Raw genomic sequence first — 26,613 nt, 5'->3', positions numbered from 1 at the left:
ACTATTTTTACCAGACATTTATGGTATATTTTACTGTGCATTAAGTCCAAAAAGAATTAATCTACGATAGGCATTTTTATCAGGATTCAAAATAGCTAGATCCATTTGGATCTGGATCCAAAATAGCCAGTGTGAATCATGGATCTGTTTCACATTCCCTATTCAGCCATTGTAAAAGTATAACAATTTATTTAGCTCTAATATGTAATGGTGAAGAAAAATTCACTAATACAAATCTGCCTCTCAAATAAATCTGTATTAGATCCTTTAGATGTCAGTCAATGAAACTGATGTCTAAGAGAATGAGTATGATGATAAAGGTTAACAAATGTCAAAATGGGGTAGCATTTTCAAATTTCCTGAAAAGCATATACATTAATATCATAAAATAAGCCAAACAGATGTTAACAGAGAATCTCTAAGGAATATTTTGAAATTGCTATAAAATAGTTCCCTTTGGATTTTCAGAGTAATTACTGGTTTTATTGCAATTGCAAAATGAATTGTTTTTTCACTTCTTTTTCTGAAATTTCATTGTTAGTATATAGGAACATAATGGATTTCTGTACATTGATTTTGTATCCTGCAACTTACTGTATTTATTTATTGTTTCTAATAGTTTTTTTGGTGGAGTCTTCAGAGTTTTCTATATAAAGAATCATGTCATCTGCTTATTGTCACGAAAAAGTGACAATTTAACCTGATTTCCAGTTTGGTTTTCCCGAGTAATTATAATAATTCAAGTTAATAAGTTATAAATGTTTTAAAAATAAAGTACAACTACTTTTACAAATATTTGTTTCACTACTTACATTTATAAAGAAAAATTTTACTTTCTTCTACCAAGTAATGTTGCAACAAGATTTAGCTTCTGCTACCATGTTTCCCCGAAAATAAGACCAAAAATTAATGTAAGACCCAGTCTTATATTATATTAGACTCGGTCTCATATTATAGTAAAATAAGACTGAGTCTTATATATTATATTATATAAGACCCGGTCTTATATTAAAATAAGGTAAAATAAATTAATATAAGACCGGGTCTTATATTAATTTTTGCTCCAAAAGACACATTAGAGCTGACGGTCTGGCTAGGTCTTATTTTTGAGAAACACAGTATGTTAGAACGGGTAACAATACAGCAAAAGAAAAAGCTTTTATCAAAGAACAATTCTAAGATATAAAATTTTGATGATAAAATTAGCTGATGTCATCTAATTCAAGCCTGGCTTTGTATAACTTTCTAAGCTTGAAGAGTATCTTACCTCTTTTGTAAATGGAATGCAATAGATTGCAGCATATAATTTTGCAGCATTCAGAAGGAAACTGAAGTGCCTTTTGAAATTAAAAAAATAAAATAGTGTAAATGCATAGTTTCAAAGATGTTTAATTCATTAGAAACTACAGTCTTTAAAATGTTGAACAAAATGACCACAGAATTTTTGTCAAAGGATTATTATCTTTTTTAAAGTTAGGCAATGAAATTCTCATCTTGACCAAAGTATTGCAGAAGCTATAAAAAACATTAAACATTAGAAGTTTATCCTCATAAGCACTAATATTCAGTTAGTGATCATAACGACTCTGGGGATATGAGTAGCCAGAAGAACAAAAATTAAGACTAGTGAAAGAAAATTCATTTTAAGTCGTAAGAAAATATTATACATTTGGTTTTAAAAAGTGTGTATCAGGTTCAAACTAAGCAAATGAGTTTGTTTAAAAACAAAGAAAGGAAAGTTTGATAGGAGAAGCAGTCAGAATAAGGTGACTGGAAGCCTAAAATAAACACAGATAGAAGGTTAACAAGCTAAACTGTTAAAGTGCTAAATTGAAATGTATTTGTGTGTGTGTGTGTGTGTGTGTGTGTGTGTGTAAATAAAGCATATATATATAATATAGATAGATGTACAGGTATTCACTCAAAGATCAACTCTTTTGAAAATTAATTTGACATTATTCAGGGAGCTGTTTAGTAGTAGTCATCATTTTTACCCCCATATAACTAAAGTTTCTTATATACTGGCTTCACTAAATAGAAAAACAACTGTTATCATTTACTTTTTATGGAAGATGTGTACTTTCGTTTCACTCTAGAAAAGATAAAGTAATGAGGTTATTTACCAGAGAGAGTAAATAAACAGATTGTGTAGAAAGAAGGGTTGTGACTGGCGTGGTTGGCCAGACTGTGTTAACTCTTAGATTAACAAGGATGCAATAATTCAACATTAAAGAGTCTGAGATTTTAACCCAGTAATGTAAACCTATACACAGTTAAAATGTTTACAACGCAGAATGCATATAAAACTGGATATAAATACTTACAAAGGCTCATTGAAATCAAATTTTATTGGACAGGGGGGTCTCTTTGGTGATTGCCAAAACAAACCTAACAAAAGATACAAATATTATTTTAATTGTAGGCAGCCAGTAGTAATTAGATTAAATTTTCTTTTCAACACTTGCTTATACTTACTGCCATCTTTTAATCGAGTATCCAGAGGGAAACAGTGAAGAAGCTGAAGAGCCTAAAGAAAAAAATGAAGTTAAAAAAAATTAAAATGCATAAAAAAATATACAGTGACGTCTCCTAGCTACTTCTGTACTCCATCTGTCCATTCCATCACTGCCCCCCATACCTGGAATAATCTGTACTGTTATTTTAAAATCAACACTTATAGTTTGTGTGGCACTGAAAAAAATAATACAAACGGAGATACTTCAAAATGGAGTCTGAGCTGCCATCCCAAAGGAACTGCCTTGCAGGTCTTACTCCTCAAACCTTTGGAATGTTAAAACTGTACAAAATAACCCTTGAACTGAGTCTAAAGCAGTACTGTATTCCAAACAACTGTTTGCAAAGCTGATAGGAAAAGCAGACATTATGACTACCACACTGAAAATTAAACACATTTTCTAAAATTAGCATCCTATGTTACTATTTGCATCTACAGAAATCCTTTCCTTAGTTTTTTTAACACCCATAAAAATTCCTTCCTTCTATTCATGTTACTATTCCACTTTCCCTTCTCAAAAATACCCTTTGCTTCAAACCATCTGGGGAAGGGCATATCGGGTGGGGTTATAGATGAAAATAAGATTATCTATGAGTTGATAATTGTTAAGCCTGAATGACAGATACATGAGGATTATTACATGAGGGTTCATTATACTATTTTCTCTACATTTCAGTTATTGAATTTTTCCATAATAAAAAGTTTCAGAAAAACCTGCAGAAGATAAGGACTACAAAGAGTTCTTAAGATTTTGAAACAAGAGGTCATGGTAATCACAGGAAGAATAATTTGAATAGCAGTGGGGAAAGAAGACACCTTACTGGATGAGAACTTGCCAAAGGTGAGCACAGACCCCTTTTCCAAGAAACAGAGCCAAAAAGGAAGGGAAAAGCAAGGATAAGCGTAATCAAGAAGCTTTTTTAAAAAGATGAACTTATTTTATATTTTAATAGGTAAAAGCCTGAAGAGCGGGAGAGACTAAAGAGAGTGCAGGGCATATCCTAGCAATTGTAAGTAATTGGAGGTAAGAACAACTATATTCAGTGAGCATTTATCCGCCAGGTTCTGTTCTACATGCTTTACCTGTGTTAACTTATTTGATCTTCATCAATACCTTATTGTTAGGTTTCTGAAAGTTAGGTCTCAGAGACCTTAACTTACAGACAGAGCCATGTCTGCAAGAAAACAACAAAATGTCTGCTGGCCTGCACCTGCAGACAGAGCCAAACTTGCAATAACAGAAAATGCCACAAAACAGCTACTGGCTTACAGGCAGCCAGCATTTTCTGTTCAAACAATACTACCCTGTCAGCACAGCCCCTATAAAACCCTCCTCACCCCCTCCCTCAGGGCTGCAAGTCTCCTTTAGGCATGCAGCCCGGACTGTAGCGGTCTTTGCTCAGTCCGATATACTTTTCTCTCTAACAATAAAAACTTTCTTAATTTGTCTGACCATGTGTGTTTCTTTAACGGCCGACCTATCACTTATGAATTAGGTACCAATTTATTATCCCCATTTTACAAATGAGGAAAGAGACACAAATGTGATTATCAGATATGGGTGGAGAAGGCAAAATTCCAACAAAATTTCTGACTGAATATCTTTATTTTCTCAGTCTCTTGCTTTACTCTGAACAACAAACTACTTTAAGACTATTGATGAGATATATTCCTTATTCTCCAGAAGGAACCTCTATCTAAAAATCAATTTTGCACACAGAAAGACAAGATCAGTTAAATGCACAACTATCAAGCCAATGAGTGAAGTTTAAACGCATCCTTTAATCAGTAACATTCAAAGAGAAATCAGTGGAGTGCCCAGCACTTGTTTTCACTTAATTTACTACTTATTTCTGAAAAGCTTCCTGAAAGAAAAAAGTAGGCATTTCAGCTCAATGAAATTAATTGGTAATTAAATGAGCCAATGAAATTAACTGGTAATTAAATGAGCAACTGGTAATTAAATCAGAATTTTTCTTAATTTTTTTATAATCCACACTTACCTTATGGTTAAAATATTTTTCAAACTTTAATCTTGCTAATTCTACACACTGGGACCAACTTCTAGGTCTTCTGCTAAGTAACTTAATAACTTGAAAACAGCCTTCTAAACTGTGTCCAGTTTGTATCTTCTAAAATGAGAGAAACAAAACAAATGTTTCCAATTAAACATACATACACACATTCCCAGAAGTATTAGCCAAAGGCCAAAGTTTGAAGTGCCATCTCATGTGTCTTATGATTTTATTTTTTTTCACCTCAAGCTCCTTGTCCTTGCCTTTCTCCTTTCCCTCTTCCTTTTCTTTCTTCGAGGGGAAATGGGAAGAGATATCACATGAAATTTTAACTTTAAAGGTTCTTGTCTCGCAAGGGATCCTCATGTCTTGCTAGCTATATAATTACATTATTATTAAACATGTACTTACTATAAGACGTGCAAGAATAACATTTTGTACTAAAAAGTTGGCATTTTTTAGTATAGGATTAAAGTAAGAAAATATCTTTGAAGTGCCCTCACCAAGAGAGTAATAAATCTGAGATATTACTGTCTACTAGTGAAAGTTTCACTAGAACTCAGGTTAACAAGCTGTTTTATTATTTGTAGCTCTCTTACAATTATTATAACATCCTTATTATGTTGAACTATATGAATTGCTGTTTTGTGGATCAAACATGGTCAAATATTGGCAATTCCATATAGTTCAATCAAACTAAAAAAAATGGTCATTTGTGACCTGCTACTTTCAAGATTCCTCATGTACTTTCTACGAACAATAATAATGCTATAATGCCTTTCTGAGGAGGTAAAATGAACCATTTGTAGGCAATTTGAAAATGAGATAAACCAGATACATAGTGTTAAGTCTCTATTAAAATGTATTGATTTTTACCTGCAAGACTTCTTCTGCAGATGGATAGGTTTGCCAAAATTTGTTAAACAATGAAGGTTTGTGGGAAAAGGAACTTTCAAACTATAAGAGAAAAGAGGGGGAAAAGTTACAAACAGAAGTCTACTTAAAAGTTGGAAATAGTTTCTTTTCTACTAAGAAAAAAATTCCTTGAAAAAAGATCTGTTTTACCTTATCTCTTGCCCACTGTATAGTATGCTCGATAGCAGCTGGAAAGGATTTTAGAGTACAAAATGGTATTTCCTCTTCTGGGGGATCCCGCTAATTTATAACATATGACAATAGATGGTTTAAGAGAAGCAATGACAATTTTTTATCGACTGAATTTACTTGAGTGTTTTAAATTTAAGACCATTAAAAAACTAAATTCAAAAATAAAATAAATCCAACATTTTTATATCTTCTTTCCTAGGCACTAAGAAGAAAAGTTGATTCTTTTCACACTTAACCTATTTGTTAATAACGTAACAACCAACATGAATTCTATTATCACTTATTATCTGTGCGTTCATTTAGTACCATGTAGTACTCATGGTAGACTACCATATATAATTCATTTTTTTCCTCAAAGAATCAAGGTTACATTTAAAACTACAACAGTCTCTACTTTGAAAAGTAATTCAAGAATCCCCAATACAGTGCTCAGCATACCATGAGTTTCTCCATGGAAAAAAAAATTCAGGAGTATGATTATGTCCTTGATGCTTGGTAGTTTTTTACAGAAAGTGTGTATTAAATAAACAGCAAATACTTATGTTATCTCATGTGAAAAAGTACCAAGAAGAAATCCATATTATATTACAGGCTACATCTGGCCTAGGCTTATTGGTTTACCCAATCTAAAATAACTCACTTCGTTTCTTTTTACTTGAAGATTATGTTTAGTTTGTTGATCTATGAAATACTATGAAATACAAGCCAAAGAGGGAAGCCACAAGAGTACTAAATTCTGGTTTTTGAGTATGAAATGAGAGCATACAGGAGAAGAAGGTTTGGGAAAGATATAGTATAATGAGAGAATCAAGGGAATTTTTGGAATTCTGTAACATTCCCTTCTCTGAAAAATTTCCAATGACATCCAACATATCATGATTTCTTCCATCTAATTAACTTCAAATTAAACTTACCAATTTTGTCCACTATATTTTTTTATTATATAAACTTGTGATTTCATGAGAGTAGTTGGGGAAACAAGTTTTATACAAATTTTGAAATTTTACTAAGCTAAATATTTTCATTAAATAAAGGTATATTTACAATTGTAAAAGAAGTATACTTCTTTTAATTTTACTTCAGTTGATGTTTTTTATTTAAATCCTAAAGCCTACAATTATTTCTTAGATCAGTGATTTTCAACTCTGGCAGCATCTCAAAATTAATTGTGGGGGTTAAAAAAGATATATCTATATCATTTACATATACTATTATGTATATAGATGGTTTTATCCTCCCATGGAGAAACTGATTCTTTAGTAAGATTTTAGGGCAGTAACCAGTAGAAAGGTTGTTATAGAACTAATCAAGCAGCTCTGAGAAATACACAGTAGACATAAGAATAAGATTCCAAAACAGAAAGATTGGGGAAGCTAAATCAAAGTGGTTGACTGATGAAGACAAAAAAATTATGAGATAGAAAGAAGAGAGACAATTACTTTAAAAAACTGGTTCACTTACATGACTATTATAGGACTCAGTCAAATGAGGTACAATAACTTCAGTGTGTCCCTTAGTGCCCATTGTTCCAGAATCCAGGAGGGGCCGCAGATTTGCTAAGCAACGGCTATTTGAAAAGGTAATAGGTAATTAACATAAAAGTGAGCAATAACAATATAAGTGGAGGAAATCGTACCACTTTCTACCAACCACTTCACACATTGATCATTTCTTGACTGTAATATTTGGAAACAGATACATTTATCAGCAAACAACTTATTCATCATTTGCGCCTCTGTCCCCCAACGAAATCTGTTGTTCAGTCTAGTAATTTTTGTCTCTACCTTCTGCTACTACTACCAAATTTGGGGCTTCAACTTGTTTTCCACTAGGTTAACTGTTAACTGTGTTATCCTTTCTTCTCTTGCTTCCTATTTCCTCTTTGGTTATTTTCGAGCTACAAATTCTATCCCATTATATCTTTTCAATGTTTTCTTTATCCCAAATAATATATCTTCTTAATATTGACAATACCTATATTCTACACACTTTAATTTTTTAAAGTTTTTCTTCCCTTCCTCTGCCCAAGATTACAAACTTTCCATTACACTCTCAATTGGTAAATTTTCCTCTGTTAATATATCTGCTCTAGCACCCTAACAATAAATAGTCATATAATGACGTAAGAAAAACTATGTAAGGGGTATACATTATAATCATTCATTCATCTACTTATTTAACAAATATTTACTGAATGACATTCTGTATTGGGTGTTGAGGATACAGTGATGGGAAAATAAATGGTCCCTAAAGAAATTATTTAATGAGGAAACAAACATTACATAAATATGTGTATGAATGTCTATGAAGGAAAAAGCTTAGATACTATAAAAGATTACCACAGTAGATTCTAATTTAGAATTGGGGTTTAAAAAATGCCTGTTTGAAGAAAGACATTTAGGCTGCAACTAAAGGATGAGGAAAAAAAAAAAAAATAGGTGAAGAGTTAAGTAGGGAAATTTGGGGTCAAGAGTTCTCGAACAAGATAATTTCCTGAGGCTGATGGAGAATATGTGCAAGTCACTGAGAATAAAAAAAAAAAAAAAAAGCTAGAGTACTCTGACTTGATACCCACCCCAGAAATGATTTACTCATCATTTTCTCAATATAACCCTGAGAGTTCTGCCCTGCTCTCTTTTTTCTCTATCATCTTACATTGCTGGGCAGTGTGGTAATTACACTTCTTTAACATCCTTTAAAAAAAACATAGTTGCAAAAATGTGGATACCCTATAAGACCTGAAAAAAGAAATGTGTAATGTGTAGCTGGAATAAGGGGAGCCAGGAAAGAAACAGGTAAATTTTAAACTATAGTAGTGGACAAAGGGCAGATACTCTACTAAAAACCTTTAGGTCATTTAGAGATTTTGAATTTTATCCTAGGTATAATGGGAAATTATCAGAGGGTTTGAAGAGTCCTACAATAGGACCATAAAGAATAATAAAAAAATTCAGTAACTTTTAAACAAACAGGCATGGGAAATAGAAGCGAAAACGAAAGGCAATTCTTTATGAACTTGAATTTCAAGAACATACCTGTCTACGTATCTCCGGGCTTCCACATTATCTAATGCTGTAATAATTATATCTTGTTTAGTATAGAACTCATCATTATAAATAGTCTCAGTGGCTGGACATACTTTGTGCAAGTGTGCATCTATCTTTATTTGAGGATTTATTTTCAGAGTTGCATCAGCAGCAGTATAGCTTTTAGGTTTCTAAACAAATATCAAAAACAGAAGAAATAAGTGATAAGCAGAAAATACAGGCTATGATTGAACTTACATATTCTTATCACTCAAATATATATATGAGGTGAGAGTAATGAGACCAATTTTTAGTTTGTGGAAATTACATTCACTGTAGTTATACTACATTTAGTAGTGCATATTAGTGTAAATAATTTACCCAGTGAAATCTAAACAACCTCTCTTTTATAGCTAAGTCCTTTAGTTCTTAAAATATTAGTTAAAAGTCCAATTAAAATAAAAGTATATTTTTTCCCCTAGGTATGAGGTTTGAACTGAGTAAGTGCCTAGAAAAATACCCACATTCAGTAAAATATAAGAAATCCAAATTCCACAGAAAATGAACTCTAACAGTTATGGAAATCTAATTTGGGAATGAAATCTTTTAAAAATATTACTATTTCTGGATGGAAATATTTTTTTAAATTATTATATATTTTAGTTTTATAATAAAAAGAGTACTCTAAACATAATTCATTCTTAGTGTCATTTCAAGTGTCATCAAAGTTCATTTGGGAGTACTGGCTCTGACACTAAATATCTATAGACCACTCTGAATACACGCATCTACTTTTACTGGTATTTCTGTTTCTTCTCACATTATTAAAATGATATGTTTTTACTTCTCAATGCTGTCAGTGTACATACAAAGCAAAAACTTTGTTAGACCTCAGTAAAACAAGAATAAACAGGACTTCATAGTTCTTCTATAAGTAAAATACACAAAGTAAATGAATATTGTGACATATATTTTAGTTAGGAGAGACTCTGTTACTTAGTTCTTTATATTTGGAAAGGTGAGGCAATTAGGTTAACCATGCCACCTGCTTTAGTTACTGTTCTGTTCATGACATTAGTTAAGCTTAGTTAACTATGAGTTGTTTAAAAATATAGTGAAAAAAAGTAAAAGCAAATTTGCTTGACTGACTAAACTACTTCTTTTCTTGACTTAAATATTTTGATCTATAAGAGACTGATAACAAGCATTATTTTACAATAAAAAGTGATGTTAAATAGTCAAACAAGATCAAAAGAGCACAAAATTCTAAGTGCTAAACTTTACCTGTTTTGTAATAAAGACAAAAAGACAAACAGGAAAAATTTGTGATCTTTTAACATTTCAAATTAGAGAACTTGTTTCTACATATATCCTTAGTTTCTAAAATTATACACGTAGACTCACTGTGGTGATCACAAAACAAAAAAAAATACTGCCCATGATTAACCACTCAGCTTTTCATACCCAAAAATCAATACCAAAACCATTATTTTACATTAAAAAATAAGTATATAGTTTCCCCATAATCATTCCCATTATTTGATAATTTGAGAGATTCTAATAAAGAATAATATTATGCTTGTCAATAACATTATGCTTGTCATTTTTTACTTATAAAAAGTAAAGTCTCTTTTGTATAACACAACAGATGATCTAAAATTGAAACAGAAAAACAACATACCTGTATATGATGAGGACGAAATAAGAACTGTCTATTCAGGTTGGATTTTTCAATCAAGTCTGGATCTGTAACTGTAACCTATTATCAAGAAAAGAAAATGCCTGAAATTACATAACAAATAAGTTTAAATCTATTTTGGTTTTCTCAGGATGACTAAAATAATCCCCACAATTTATTCTGAATTATTTTGGCTGGTAAAAGTTATATGAATAGAAGTATTCCAAATGATTACCAATACTACTCTTTTTATATCTATACTTAATGTTTAGCATAGGAACATGTCAAACAAAACAGTTGAAACCAACTGCAATTCCTGCTTAACACATTTTTTCTATTTATAACAAAATAGAGGCGAAAACCTTACTATTATATTTTAGAAACATGTAATAGATTACTCATAGAGGAGCTAGCTCTTCTTTCTTAATCACTTAAGCTAGTATTTGTATACAAGATTTGACTAAAAGCAGTATTTCTCAGTGTGTTCCAGTTGTTAGACGTTGATTGGTTCACAAACATATTCATTCACTTTCTTTTAGTTATTTCCCTTATATAACTGTTTCTTTTGTTTTCAACATTTCTATGTAATTATGTGCTAGAGGGTATCTTTTTTAAATAGAAAAAAAGCCAAATAGAAAATATCTTTTATCAAAAAAATTAATATATAATTATTGTGATTACTGATATAAGGCTTGTTTTTCCCCCACCTCCCCCAAGCCAACTTTTTATCCCCTCCACATTCTTTTGTCTTCTACTGGATTGATCAAATTTTCTTGATTCCAACTTCATCTTCCCCACAACTGAACTGGTTTGGAAGTTAAACATCTATATACTAAAATTTTTAACATGAACTTGTGACTTCAAAGCTAAAGTTAATCAAAATATTTTCCTCCTGAACAATTAGAAGATATATGAATTCTACCTTCTCTTTTTCATGTTATCAAGGAAGGTTTTACTTCTTATTAAGCATTCCACTCACAAATCAGACAATATTTTAATTAAAAAATTTAAAAATCAATCTAAGAATGTTGACAAATGTCTCTACTTACCCTTGCTTTATATATTGCTCATGTTATCTAATAGTTCTTTCAGTGAGAACCAGTAAGTGGTAATCTTTCATCATTTTGCTTGTCTTTAAAGATAATGTAGCTGAATACAGAAATCTGGATTTGCCCTTGTACTACGAAGATTGGCTCCCCTATCTTCAGGTATGCATTTCTTGTTGACGAGAAGTCTACTAGGTAATCTTTCTTTCTAGCTTTGCCTTTGATTTGCTTGGGACTAGTTTACCTTTTGAATCTGAATACACTTGTCTCTTCAACTCTGTCAACTTCTGTCATTATGCTTGGAATACAGTGCTTCTTCTCCATTATCTTTATTCTCTCTTGAAATTTTACTACACTTATGTTGGACCAAGCAAATTCATTCTCTTTCATTACAAATATATCTTCCTGTGCTACATTCTGGGTACTTACATATGTATCTTCTATTCATAAATTCTTGCTTCAGCTATATCTGATTTTTAAGCTCACTAACTATACAGAAGTTCTTGTTTGGCTCTTTGTAAGAATTTCAGTGCCTTTCCCCCCTTCATGTTTCTATTCCTCTTTCTATCTTTACAGTCATTTCTAATTTTATTTTAGTTTGTTCTATTACCTGTAGCGCTCCTGTTATCTATACTTCTTAGAGGGAAAATTTTTTCATTTACCTTGGCTGATTCTTCTTCCACGTGGTAGGTATCCTTTTTCTAGAGGATCATCATTTTTTATTGTGAACCATCTTGAATGAATGTTGATTTTCCTGCACAGTCTTATGTACTCTGGGTGTGTATGTATCACTATGATGATGTTCTGCATTTGTTTTAGTCAGAGATTTGGAGGTTTCAATAATCCTAAATTTGCTATGTTCATTTCTACGCTTGAAATTTTTATGACATAAGTTTGGACTCCATACTCCACTGTGGTACATGCTCTGAGCTTTAATTTCTTATGAGTGACCTCTTTATTTAATGTTTTAGACACATATTCAAGATAGAAATGTGGGCCGGCCTGGTGGCTTAGGCGGTTAGAGCTCCATGCTCCTAACTCCGAAGGCTGCCAGTTCGATTCCCACATGGGCCAGTAGGCTCTCAACCACAAGGCTACCAGTTCAATTCCTTGAGTTCCGCAAGGGATGGTGGGCAGCGCCCCCTGCAACTTAGATTGAACAAGGCACCTTGAGCTGAGCTGCTGCTGAGCTCCCGGCTGGCTCAGTTGGTTGGAGTGCGTCCTCTCAACCACAAGGTTGCTGGGTTCGACTCCTGCAAGGGATGGTGGGCTGAACCCCTTCCAACTAGCAACGGCAACTGGACCTGGAGCTGAGCTGCGCCCTCCACAACTAAGACGGAAAGCACAACTTGAAGCTGAACGGCACCCTCCACAACTAAGATTGAAAGGACAACAACTTGACTTGGAAAAAAGTACTGGAAGCACACACTGTTCCCCAGTAAAGTCCTGTTCCCCTTCCCCAATAAATAAATAAAAAATCTTAAAAAAAAAAAAAAAGATAGAAATGCTTGTGAGTCACCATAGATTTTAACTCAGGAATTTCTCCTTAGGCTTCCAGAACCCGGAGATTCCTCTTTCCTTTTCTGCAGATAGTTTGTACAAACACTTATAAAAATTTATATAGCAAATCTATGTGTTTGCAGTAGGAAAAAAAATCTGTCTATACTAACTTACCTTGTTTTGTTACCTGAAGTCAGTAAGTCTGTTTACTGTAGTTCTTTTTCTGATCTTTATATGCTAATATGCATTGTGAATTTCCAAGAAGTTAAAGTATCCAGGTGATTATCAAACTTATATAACCAACAATTCTTTTTTTTTTTTTTTTTTGAGAATTATCTTTTAAAACCACCAGAATTAACAGAGGTTTGTGGAACACAATTTAGAAATTAGGAGCAGGAATAATATAAATGTAGAACATTTGCTCACAATTGCAATAGTAACAAACATGCTATTTAAGCGAAAAAATAAACCCAGTTTAATTAACTATAACATGTGAACTACCATATAAGTTTTAGTGATAATTACTCACTTTTAGTAACCATGATACATCTATGAAATCACTACTCTGGGAAGCTAGTTTACATCTTAAAGTGAAATATATTTTTATTTAAATATATAACATAGCTTCCCAATTAACTCACACATTTATAGTCTTAAGAATTTTAATTGTACACCCAAGTTTACAATATTCCTTCTTCTTTTGATAATCACCAACTGAAATTATATCTGAGTATTCTTCAGTTTTCTAATGTTAGCTTTTTCCATCTTAAATAATTACTTAATAATAAGTAGTATCTAATAAAATGACAATATTAATGTGCTTTACAGTTTTCACATTTAATCTTAGCCATAACACCATGAAGTTGGTAGTACAGATATAAGTTTTGCAATTTCGAGAAAGAAATTTAGGAGCAGAGAATTAAGTAATTTGCCATAAGGTCACATCACTTTTGAAAAGTAGTCAGAGTAGAATCAGAATCTTCTAATTTCTAGCTTAATGATCTATCCTCAAAAATCAATATTTCAAATCTACTCCTATTTAGACAAATTCAGTTCAAAATTTGAAGAAAAGGAAATATAAACTTTTAACTCTCAAAGATTTATATCTTACCATTCCCTTCTCTTTGCTTGTGCCAACACCAAGTAAAGCAAAATTTTTTAACATTTCACAGCCTATGGCTCCACATCCTACCTATGGAGGAGAAAAATACAACACATTAAGAAAAATCAGAACTGTATTTCCTTAAGAGCAATTTCATCTTAATTTTCATCAAGTACGAAGTTATAATAAATACATATTTTAAAAAATAATTTGAACATTTGTGATTTGTTTTAAAGTATTTAACTGGTTTCTGATTCCATTATTTGTTATCTCAATTAAAGAAAAAAATATGTAAATTAAAAAACACACACAATACTTACATTTCCTTAAAATTCCAAACAAAAGCCAAACATTGAACTCATTTTTTATATAAGATAGAAACAAACAGCACAAAATATCAGTGCAACATGTTAATGGAAAAGATTCCTTGGATATTTAAGAAAGATAGACTCTACCTACATATTTCCTCATCTGGTGAGGAAAACAATAAATGAAAATCTAACCAATTTTTAATATATTTTTAGAAAATCATTTCATGTTCAAACTATCATATTCATATCATCTTTTAAATGTATTAATACTTTAGATCAGGGGTTGGCAAACTTTCTCCGTAAAGGCCAGACAGCAAATATTTTCAGCTTTACAGGCCTTATGGTCTCTGTCACAACCATTTGACTCCACTATTACAGAATAAAAGAAGCCAAAGACAATACATAAATGAATGGGCTTGGCCGTGTTCCAATGAAACTTTATTTATAAAATCAGGCAGCAAGATGAATGTGGTCTGCAGGCCAGTTTGCAAATCCTTGTTTTAAACATTTACTATGTATCTACTGCATTAGGAATTGTACTCACTTAGACTCAAATTTGCTTTAATAAATTAACCTGATGATACACAATAGTTTGAATGTGCTATTTATTCTCATCATTATTCGTACTTACTAAGAAGATATTCAAATTTTGTAGCTTCTGACACAAAGTGTCTCCAATGCAGGCTCGTAAGGCATCATATCTATCTCCTCTGAAGAAAATAACAGATACCAACAAAACAGAAAGACATTAAAAACATTATAAAGATTAGTTTCATTATTGTTAATACAAACTTAATGTACTTTAAACTGAAAGCAGAACTTTGGGCTATGTGAATTTTGGGAAGAATGAATTCATAAGCTTTTATCAGATATTCAGAGATTTGTATTTGTGACTCAAAAAAGTTAAACACTGATATAAATAAAAGTTGCAGATAGCAACTGTTTTCATCTAACATCAGAATGGTGTTTTGAATGCTAAACATTCTCATGAAAATGTATAATTTAGAACTTTACACTCATTATTTATAAAGTGGTAAAGAAACATGGTGTATTATGACATGTAACCTCTAAATAGAGAAGAAATGACTGCAGTAGTAAATGAGCTAGGAGAAAAGACATTTAAAACAAATGCATATTTAAACAAAAATTCCTTTAATCTAGTTGCCTTTTATAAACATACAAATAAGAAAAAAACAACAGAAATTTCAGTATTACCGTGGGAGAAATTCTTCACGTTCAGGTTTGTCTAAGGATTCGACAATATCGGCTGCTTCAATGTATAACTTAAAGTAGAGGATAAAAACACAAATTACATATGAAATGCAAATTACTAGGAAAAGGAGTTCTCTTCTGAAGTTAGTTAATAATTAAGGAAAACAATGATAAAAATACCAATTCCAAATAAATAACATTAAAATACACTTGTTTTTTTATACAACATACCTTCCTGTATTCTTTTATTAAAACAATGATTAAACCTGAAGAATCTGTCCCAAGATATAACTTAATTCATGTCACTTAGCCATCTTAAAGATGATATATTTTAATTTTAACAAACAAAAAGCAATCTTACTTCCAAATCTATTTTTATAACTACATTAAAAATTGTGGAAGCCTCATGCAATTTCAGCTACATTTGAATAAGTAATGAAGGGGACCAAATTTTTGCCACCTCAAAATATGCCTTTTGGGATGTTGATTTTAAGCTGGTTATTAAGAATAAAAGATTCAGAAAGAAACTTAATCCTTCCCCTTTACCTGCTGAAAGGATTTCAGATAGAAAAACCTACTTAAAGGAAGGAAGTATCTCCTTATTACAATATAAACTAAATGTGGCAGATAGGGAGAAATCTAGCAAAACCTATTTGTTGAACTTCCCTTTGTGTCCAACTGTTTCTGGGTGACCCAGCAAGAATTTGTTTATCACATGTTTGCTCTTTCTCATCTGTATGTAAATTGTCTGCTTTCCCTTTGAAATTCCAGACCCCTGCCTCCCTCTCCTTTGTTCAGATGGCATATAAGCCTCAACTGCCCAATGGGGTCTCATATTCTTATGGAATCCCCACATGTACATTTGTAATAAATTTTAGACATTGTCTCCTGTTATTCTGTCTCATGTTAATTTATTTATAAGCCCAGCTAAAAGAACTTAGAAGGCAGGAGAAAAATGACTTTTTTGGGCTGCACAGCAATTTGATAAGTCTTTGATAAGTCTTTGATGAGAAAGTGCCTAGTGTGTATTTATTTTCCAGCTTGGATACGTTATATGGCACTTATAATTACACACTATATAGAGGAGATGATCTAGGAAGCCGCAATTTTAGCATTTTAAAAAATATCAAACAGAATTAGTTTAAGCTAATGAAAAAAAGAACTAAGTCTCCCAATTTCACATAAGCTACTTATGTGGCTAAACTGGAACATGACCAAATGGTTATTATTTAGTTATAACACAGAATCTATATTAATAACATTATTCATATTATTTCTCATGCTGTTAACAGCTGTATCTAATTCAGACTTTTACAAATGAACTTGTACTCTGTATTAAAATAAACCAAATAATTCAGCACCAAAATGGCATTATGTGGGCATTTCTTCAAAAATAAAAAAATGATAAATGTTTAACGTGTTTCAAAAAAAAAAAGGGCCTAAAGAGTATCCTTGGATACTCTCTGCCAATTATTCCTTCTGGTAACAGAAATGGGGATTTATATTCCATCTTGCGAGTTTTTTACCCTATATAGTTCTAAAATCTACCCCTCCCATGCTTTCTACCTTTAGAAGTGTATACTAGGAAGGGATTCTAAAGATTCATGATGCCAAAGAATCCATGGAACAAGTTCAAGAGTCCTGAGAATCCATGAGTGCTAAGTTAATAAGAGGAGACTAAAGATTGATATAAAATTCATTCCCTCACTGTCACAAATGAGGAAATATATCCTAGAATGCAATTTGCGTTACAGTCCAATAGCCTCAACGTGTGATCTTTATCACTTTCAATTATAGAGTTTAGTTTTGGTGGCATGACACATTTTCCTCATGCATCAAAAAATATTTTAAGGTTGCTTTTACAATATAGTAATACTGTAACTCATAACAGACATTCATTGTATGGGTGGCTAATTTAACCTTAAATATAATAAATATTAAAATACAGAACTAACCCACTGGCACAAAGGAGAAAACTTTCCTGTCACAGCTTTCAACACTTCTTGGCTGGCAACACCTCCTACTGCTGCAGCAAGTGGGGGTAAAAAGCCTTGAGCTGTCCAAGAGAGCCAACGCACAATGTCAGCATTTACTTCAGGCTGAAACACAAGCCATAAGAGACAATATTATTAGCAGTATTTACATACTACACTCAAAGTTTCAATGACTTAAATATGAGAATTAGAGCTTAACTCAAAAAAGTTACTCAATTTCTCAATAAATAGTTTTTAAGTTCTAAAAGAGTTCCAATCTCAAATAAAACACCCAATTGCACACCAGTAATCCTAAGCAGTATTTCTCTTTACCAGTACCTGCCATTTTTACTCTCTGGCTTTTTATGCTACACTAGGGCACCATTTAGAATTAACTGGAATATCTAACATTCACAGTTTTTGTTAAAGAACAGTTCTGTGATATATGTCAATATTTATAAACAACCAGAATTTCAAAAAAATTGTTTTAATGAAAACTGGAAAAATCTTGAACCTAGATAAATGGAAAGAAAAATAAAATGATCCATAAAAATGAGAAGTAGCTATCAGTTTGTACTCAAAGTAGTAAATAAAGTGTGAAAAATAATGAAGCAATACATTGTAAAAAAAGGCAGTTTAGAAAAAAAATTAAGAGCATAATGGCACTTTTGCATAATAATCTAATGTAAGAGCTAATGATTACAAAATTCTCATTAGCATACTAAAACTGAAATGTTTCTCAAAATAAGATTAGTATTTTTAAGGAAATATTAGAGAATTGGATTTTAGAGATATTATTTTAGATATTTTTCTTATCTGTGACAAAGATCTTAAAACTATCTTCTCTTTCTCTTCCCATTCTTTCAATATTAGTCTTAATCTTAACCTTAAGAGTAAAGTAGGGCTCAATTCATCTCCTGAACTCTTGTGTAAAATAATACTTCTGCATTTAGGGGGAGAAGAGGGTAGCTTTTATTACATTCTCAAAGGTATCGGTGACACAGAATGACGTTACTGTCTAGTCACTATTCCACTCACTCCATTTCAAATTTCCATTTCTCATTATTTTTCAACTATTTAGCACTGAACTCAACTCAGATTATGATTTCATTTAATCTGTACCATTTTGAATGCGGATATTGGTGGCAGTGATAATATTGAAAACAAGAATGTTAACAGAAGCTCTAAGACAATGACAATGGCCTAAATCTACAGAAGATACATATCCACAAGAAGTGAAATAAGTCAGTGGCAGGGCTTCAGTATTAGTAGAAAACAGAGAATATTATTAACTTAAAATTATCTATAAATAGAAAAATAAATACCAAACTCCAACAGAACTATTTCTGGATTTCATATTGCTACAAACCTGCACAAAGCAGGATATGTGTAAGAACAAAATCATCCTGAGAAAACAGAAGGTCCCACAGTAAGAGTGAAAATTACTGAACATGTGTGAAATATGGCCAATCTCAGCAATGGCTATGGTGAAAGAATGCCTCTGGGAGAGAATGATGTAACTAGAAAGTGGATATACCCTTTGACAGAGAAGAGTAAAGAAAGAAGAGAGGAAAATTAAGGATTTGACAGAAATCAGAAATCCACAAGACACATCATACATATGTACCTCCCAAAACCAACCAACCAACCAACCAACCAACCAACCAACCAACCATCCATCCATTAAAGAATATCATTTCGGTATCTGGAGAGAAGAGGGGTTCTAGAAATACAAATCTAAAAAGCACCCCAAACCCCTGCCCTGTCCAAAAAAATGAGCAAAAAACCAGTTTACCATACAAAGCTAATGTAAGAAAGAAACAGAAAATTAGAATAAAAACATTTCAGCTACTGAAAATGTCTCCCCCAAACTAATCACAAGGTAAAGGAAATTTGATTGAGTGAATTATATAACCTTAACAAATACTTGGAGATATGAGAAAACAAACATAAAAAACTCCACCTTGAATCAGAAACTTAATAACTAAGAACCAAAATCATCTATTCGTCACACCTCCCTCCCCACCCTGCAAAGAATGGAATAAATAGAGAATAGAAAATCTAAACCTATGTATCAAAGTGGACCTGGGAAATTTGACTAAATAATCAATGCTGAGACATAACTTAGTAAAACTATTAAGACTTTACAGATGAAAAAATATACAGCAGAAAAAAATTACAGGGTCTCAAAGCAAAAAGACCAGATTACTTATTAAGAGTAAGAAAAATAAGCTGGCATGATATTTCTCAACAATAAGATGTAAAACAAAATATCACCAAAGAAAGTAAGGGACTAGAATTTTATATCCATCCCAGCTGCCTTTCAAGTATAAAGGCTATAGAAAAAATTTAAAACATGTAAATTTAAAAATTGAAAATTCAGGAATACTGTAATTCTGGGCTCTGAGAAATATGAGAGAGACCCAAAACTAATTTCCAGACTTATTATACTGCTAAAGTAATCACAATACGATGATGCTACTGTGTTTCCCTGAAAAAAAGACCTAGCTGGACAATCAGCTCTAATGTGTCTTTTGGAGCAAAAATTAATATAAGACCCGGTCTTATTTTACTATAAGATTGGGTCTTTAATATAAGATATAATATAATATAATATAATATAATATAATATAATATAATATAATATAATACTGGGTCTTATATTAATTTTTCTCCAAAAGACGCCTTAGAGCTGATTGTCCGGCTAGGTCTTATTTTCGGAGAAACAGGGTAGCAAAAGAATAGAAACAATCAATGGAAGATAATGGAGAGTTCAGAAATAGCCCTACACATATATGATCAATAAATTGTTGACAGATGTCAAAAAAAAAAAATAATGAGGAAAGAAATGTCTTTTCAATAACTGGGCTAGATTACTGGATATTTATATACATAAAAATTAACCTTGATTTATACCTGGCAAGGTGTAAAAAAATGAATTCACAAAAGTACTAAACTGTACATAATGAATTCAAAATGTAGTTATGTATACCTGATCTATATTTTGTATGCTATAAAAAAATGAAATTCACTAAACTATTAACTTCTAGAAGAAAACATCGGACAAAACTGTGACCTTGGGTTAAAAAAAACATGGAAAGAAAAATTGATAAATTGAACTTCTTCAAAACTAAAAACCTGCTTTTTAAAAGACACTGTAACAAAATGAAAACACAACTCACAGGTTGGAAGAGAATACTGTAAAACATGTATCTGATAAAGGACTGACATCCAAAATATATAAAGAACTGTCTGAATCAAAAAGAAAATATTCAATACTAATAAAAAAAAAAAGAAAAAGAAAGTAAATGACATAATTAAAAAACAGGCAAAGATTTGAAGACACTTAACAGCTAAAAACAAATAAACATAATCAAAGTTATGGAGACAATGCAGAACTCAAACTCTCATACCATTTCTGGTGGAAATGCAAAATGGTACAGCTATTCTGTAAAACAATTTGGTAGTTTCTTATAAAGTTAAACGTATGTATCTATCCTATGACTCTGTAATACACTATTAGGCGTCTACCAAAGATAAATGAAAATGTATGTCCACACCAAAATCTGTATGCACATGTTTGTAGCAGCTTTATTCATAATTTCCAAAACTGAAAACAACTCAAATGCCTACAACATGATGCAAGGACAAACAAACCGTGGATTATTACAAACATCAGAATACTACTCCGCAATAAAAAGGAATGAACATGCAACAACATGGATGAAACTTAAATTCATTATATCTAGTAAAAGAAGCCGGACTCAAAAGGCTACATACATATTGCATGATTCCGTTTATGACATTCTGGAAAAGGCAAAACTATAGTGGTTACCATGGTTTGGCTGGAGGAAAAGGAGACGATATTTTAAAGAGGTATGAGGGAACTTTTGTCATTGTGGAAATGTTTTATATTTTGATTGTGCCAGTAGATACATAATTGGAAACTTTGAATTTATTGTGTACAGTTGAATTAATTGTATATAGAATTTTGTATAACTGTACACCTGAAAAGGGTGAAATTGACTTTTAAGTTTTATCTCAATAAAATTGATAAATCCCTAATTCTTCCTTTTCATCAGATTTCAACGACCTATATCTAACTTTTCATACTTTTTAACTTTATAGTTTTTGGCTATTTCTATTGCATTTTTATATTAAATTTATTGAGGTACACTTATAAATAAACTTCAGGTGTACGACTTTACAATATGACATCTGTATACTCTATTGTGTGCTCCCGACCCAAAATCTAGTCTCCTTCCATCACCTGTATTTGACTCCCTTTACCCTCTTTGCCCTCCCCCCACCTCCCTTCCTCTCTGGTAACCACCATTCTGTGGCCTGTATCTATGAGTCTGTTTTTGTGTTTGTTTATGTTTGTTTTGTTTGTTTTTTTGTTGTTTTGTATCCCATGAGTGAAATCTTACTGTTCTTGACCTCTCATACATTTTCCTAATCCGTATACAATAAAAAAATCTTTCACTTATGACTAGTAATTCATTGTTTTCAACACATTTATTATTTTCTTCTTTAATTACATGAAATATGAGCTCATCTTATTCTTACTACTATTGCTCACACTTTCATTTCTCCTTCATTTTTATACAATAATAACAAGTTTCAAATAAATACACAAACATTGATATGTTTATATCAGCTAAAATGAAACTGTTGGCCAGCAGATACTGGCACCATAACATTAAAACAAAACAAAACATTTTCTAGGTGGTATGTCCACACACGATATGCAAAATACAATTAGGAGATATGAATATATAATTTATAAGAGACAATTTATAGGAAATTTGATGACTTTATATAGTGAGTTTTCGTTGGTTAACAAAGTGAATTAGAAGAGATAATACTAATACTAAAAATATAACAGCAGTAAATTGTAATGACTATATGCCACATACTGTTCTACCTACTTTACAAAATCAAATCATTTAATGTTCACAACAACCCTATGAGGTAGGTAACTGCATTTTATAGACTTATAAATTAAAGCAGAACAAAGTCAAGTAACTTGCCTACTATTAGAGTAAGTAAGTAGCAAAGCTGGGGTTTGAAGGATAAGAGAATATTAACATACAAAACATTTATGTTATACATTTTTTGATGGCTGTAACTTTGAATATTTACCTTCTCTTCCAAGGTTTCACTTATATGTGTTGCTAGTTTCAACAGTTCTTCTGAATCTTTTTGGCATCTAGGATTCAAAACAATGCACCCCAATTTCAATTTTCTGTACTGCTATAAACAGTAAGTCACACTCAAATCTAAGTTTAAGAAATATATTTAAAAATGTGGAATTTTGCCAACAGGTAGCACAAAGTGCTTCACTGACTTAAATGTAACTGGCTTATAAATACATTACTTCAAAATCATACTCACCTAAGGATAGTATATAAATAAGCTTTAGTTTTAAATATATAAGGCAAAAATCTTTTGCAACAGTACTTTTGACTTAATAAGCTAAAGGGTAAAATATTACATAGTGGATTCATAAGTCATTAATTCTCAGATGTTTTATTGTATTTCAGAAATTGTAGCTTTTTAAGACTTCAAAATGGGAAAATTCTTTATTTAATATAATTCCAGTTTTATAAATTCATGTCTCTATTCCCACAAGAAAAAAAACCAGATCATAATAAAAAGTTATATAGTTTGGTGTATCTATTGGTATAGCAATTATAAGAGGCTTAGTCACTCTAAATTTTTTAACCTATAATTTCTGAAGTACTGCTTTTATAATAAGGAAAAAAGTTATTTCAAACAAAAGACATTACCCAATATTTGGCTTGCGACTATAGTTCTCTTGAAACTGGTCCAAGGCAAGCATAGCTGTATGAATCTCTAAAGGTGCCTATTTAGAATATTAAAAATTGGTCAATGTGATATGTGTCAGACACTGTGCTAATGCTTTAAAAATATTATTTAACTTAATCCTTACAATAAATGAATTAGCTTAATACTGTTATTATCTCTATTTAACAGAGGAGGAAGCTGAGGCTTGGAGAAGTTAAATGACTTGACATCAAGGCAATAAAGCAATATTTAAACAATAGATCTAAGTCTCAATTACAGATGGTATGACTAGTTTTTACTAGGTTCTTTATATAAAACGTATAGTAAAATCAACTGAACAACAGCAATGAAACAGTTGTACAAGATGATCTAATTCTTTTTCCTTATCAACATTTACAAATTTGGAAACTTAATATAACTATTTTCCTATCAACTATATTCATTGCTACAAAATTATATCCAGTGATTACAAAAAAACAGAATAAATGCTTCGAAGGTTTTCTGGGATGTATTTTATTATATACTATAATATAATAAAACTATATGGTTCAGAAAATCGTTTAATAAGGTCACCTTTGCATAAATTATTGAAATTGCCTTTTAACTTTCAAAGCTGGTGTATCATTATAATAGTAAAACTTTTCCTTATTATTCTAATATTTTTCCATAATATAAATTCCCATTTTAATTCTTGGGAGTCAACTTTACACATGTGAATACAACCTTTATTAAGGAAATCTGATAGAAAGATACATACACAGTTACTCCATTTTAACTTTATAATCTCTTATCAATCTCCATCCCACACTCTGCTGCCTCTCTTAAACCTACAAAGTAGTTACCTCAGGTTTGCTAAGATCCGCAATAAGGCACTTTGGGTGTTTTACCTGCCTCTCCAATGATTCCTAATAGAAACAAAACAAAACAATTACTCCAGTGCGAGTGATTACTTGACAAACTATAAACCATACAGAACACTAAAAGCAATGGCTCTTTCCCAAAGGTCTGAAATAAATATGGTTGAACTAACAAGTTTTAACTGAAAATATAAAATAGCTACCATTCTCCGTTACCCCTTTCTCTTATTACCACACATTATTACTTTTTAAATGTTAAACGCAATTAGACAACCTGAGCCACAAAATAAATTTAGGAAGAATCGATAAAAACATCTGTACACTTGAAAAAAATCTACTCTTTTAATTGAAAAGCAACCATATTTTTCTGATATCAAGTTATCAAGGCTTGTTATGCATGACAAGACTTCACTATGCAAAGTTAAAACTTTCTGTGTGAAGCAAAGAACACACAAAGGCAAAAACAAAACAAAAAATCAACCAACCCCCAAGAAACAAAAATCCCCAAACACCCACCCAATCTCAATTTTACCTGAAGCATAAACTAATTAAAAAATTGGGGACAGTGGCAAGAGGAAGTAAAGCAGGGGCACATTTGACTAGCTGTAGTTATTTTAATCTGTTGTTTTGTTCTAACTTTCTAACTTTGGCTTGAACAAAGCATTGTAGAGGACAATAGCTAATAACTGTTCTGGAACAGAAAAGGCAATTAAGTTAAAATCTTGAAAACTTGCAAGAGAAATAAAGATTGTATCTTTTAGTTCATATAGAGAAGTGGCCTAAGGATTTAAGCAGCAGGAGACTGTAGTTTCTTAATACAACTAGCCTCTACATCCTCTCTCTGTAGATACTTACATTCTCCTTTAAATGTCAGTTTACAGGAATTATTTCATATTTCCAACATATGCATTGTTTCTTGAAATTAAAATTTAAAAACCTAGATTAACAAGTATGATAAATAAAAAATATTCCCTTTACCTTTAAAATGTAAGTAACTGAATAAAACATACACTGTTTCAATACTTCAATTTTCAAAAATGTATTAGTTTTAACTTTTGTCTTAGTAAATAACTGTAAAAAGTATGATCAGATCTTTGATGATTACAAAGGTATAGTTCCTTTGACGAAATTTACATACCTCAATTATATGCATATAGTATTCTAGTTGTAAATTTTTCATTGACATCAGTTTAATTCCTTAGATTGATACTATTTCCCTCAAAGTGAGTGCAAATTAAAAAAACAAAATCTGTTCAGGCTTTAAATTAACTGTTTGTTTAACTGAGTATTTATTGCTTTTTTTTTCTGTTTTGCCATTCTTATTCTGTAAAGAAATATTTTTTAAGCAGTAAAAAAATACTTACAAAGTAAAATGTTTTAGGTGTCTTAACTTGGACAGCTATGCCTCCATGTAAGTAAGGTTCCAGTTCTGTAGTATCACCAATGCTAAAAGAAAATGGTGATACCACTAAAAGAAAACAAAAAAACAAAAAATGGTCACATATTGATATAGGTATTTAAATTTGAAGATTCATCATCATAAAAATGTTAATTTCCTCTAATTTATAAAATTAAGAAGGTCTCCATATAAATTTGTTTCTTGGGGTGTGTGGGAGTAGGAGGAAGTATGGGGGGGATAGACAAATTATTTTTCCAACTGGAACTCAAGGACTTAAAAACGGCCAAGAAAACTGAAAGGAAAAAAAAAGTAATGAGAGGTGCTTATTAAATATTTAATATAGCGTGGTAGTGGCTCATGAATAGACAGGCACATAAACACAAAAATTAGAAAATTCAGAAGTAGACTCACAGAGGCTACAATTAAGATGGCACCTCAAAACAGTGAGGAAATGATAATATGATTCTATAAATCTTTGGGGAAAAATGCTACCTAGCAAAGAATCTATCCCAAATGAGTAAAAGTTTTAAATGTAAAAAAAAAAAAAAAAGCCAAAAATATTATAAAAGCATGGGAGAAAAATTTCTTTAAAACATTGTAGTGAGGAAGGCTTTTCTAATTATGACTCAAAATAAAAACCATAAAAAACATTTAAAAATTTGATATTATATATACACAGTAAAAACCAATCACAAGCAGTCACATGCTAAACTAGAAAAAAGTTATTTGTAATTTATATAAAAAAACTGGACAAATATGCCCAATATTTTAAGAGTTCCAAGAAATGGCTAAGAAAATAATCAACAGGTCAACAGGAAAATGAGCAAAGGATAGATGATTCATATTAAAGAAAAAAACAAATAGCTCTAAAACTTAAGAAAAGATCCTTAATCTCATTCATAATAGGTAAAATGCAAATTAAAATTATACTATGATACAACTCATTCCACATCAGGAAATGCTATGCATCCATAAAAGAAAATTTATAGGAACAAACCAAAAAGAATGCTCTGTAATTACTGATATAAAAATATCCAAATATTTTGCTTCATGAAAAGGCA

General features: G+C 31.3%; 1 protein-coding gene across 1 annotated transcript in view; it reads right to left on the bottom strand.

Annotated features, from left to right (window-relative positions):
* The window catches only part of UBA6 (ubiquitin like modifier activating enzyme 6), a 73,131-nt gene that overhangs the window by 12,256 nt on the left and 34,262 nt on the right, over window positions 1–26,613 (bottom strand). The window contains exons 10-26 of the mRNA XM_019748064.2: window positions 25,518–25,621; window positions 24,139–24,201; window positions 23,278–23,354; window positions 22,631–22,697; window positions 17,468–17,611; window positions 15,516–15,583; window positions 14,932–15,010; window positions 13,999–14,079; window positions 10,345–10,422; window positions 8,673–8,854; window positions 7,099–7,204; window positions 5,596–5,685; window positions 5,407–5,487; window positions 4,519–4,647; window positions 2,476–2,527; window positions 2,325–2,388; window positions 1,268–1,337 (exon numbers count right to left, since the gene is read on the bottom strand). Coding sequence (XP_019603623.2) covers window positions 1,268–1,337; window positions 2,325–2,388; window positions 2,476–2,527; window positions 4,519–4,647; window positions 5,407–5,487; window positions 5,596–5,685; window positions 7,099–7,204; window positions 8,673–8,854; window positions 10,345–10,422; window positions 13,999–14,079; window positions 14,932–15,010; window positions 15,516–15,583; window positions 17,468–17,611; window positions 22,631–22,697; window positions 23,278–23,354; window positions 24,139–24,201; window positions 25,518–25,621 — 1,535 coding nt within the window. The remainder of the gene's footprint in view (window positions 1–1,267; window positions 1,338–2,324; window positions 2,389–2,475; window positions 2,528–4,518; window positions 4,648–5,406; window positions 5,488–5,595; window positions 5,686–7,098; window positions 7,205–8,672; window positions 8,855–10,344; window positions 10,423–13,998; window positions 14,080–14,931; window positions 15,011–15,515; window positions 15,584–17,467; window positions 17,612–22,630; window positions 22,698–23,277; window positions 23,355–24,138; window positions 24,202–25,517; window positions 25,622–26,613) is intronic.

The sequence above is a fragment of the Rhinolophus sinicus genome, linkage group LG02 (genome assembly GCF_036562045.2).
Source record: "Rhinolophus sinicus isolate RSC01 linkage group LG02, ASM3656204v1, whole genome shotgun sequence".
Taxonomy (NCBI): domain Eukaryota; kingdom Metazoa; phylum Chordata; class Mammalia; order Chiroptera; family Rhinolophidae; genus Rhinolophus; species Rhinolophus sinicus.
This window is presented reverse-complemented; position numbering and strand designations above follow the sequence as displayed.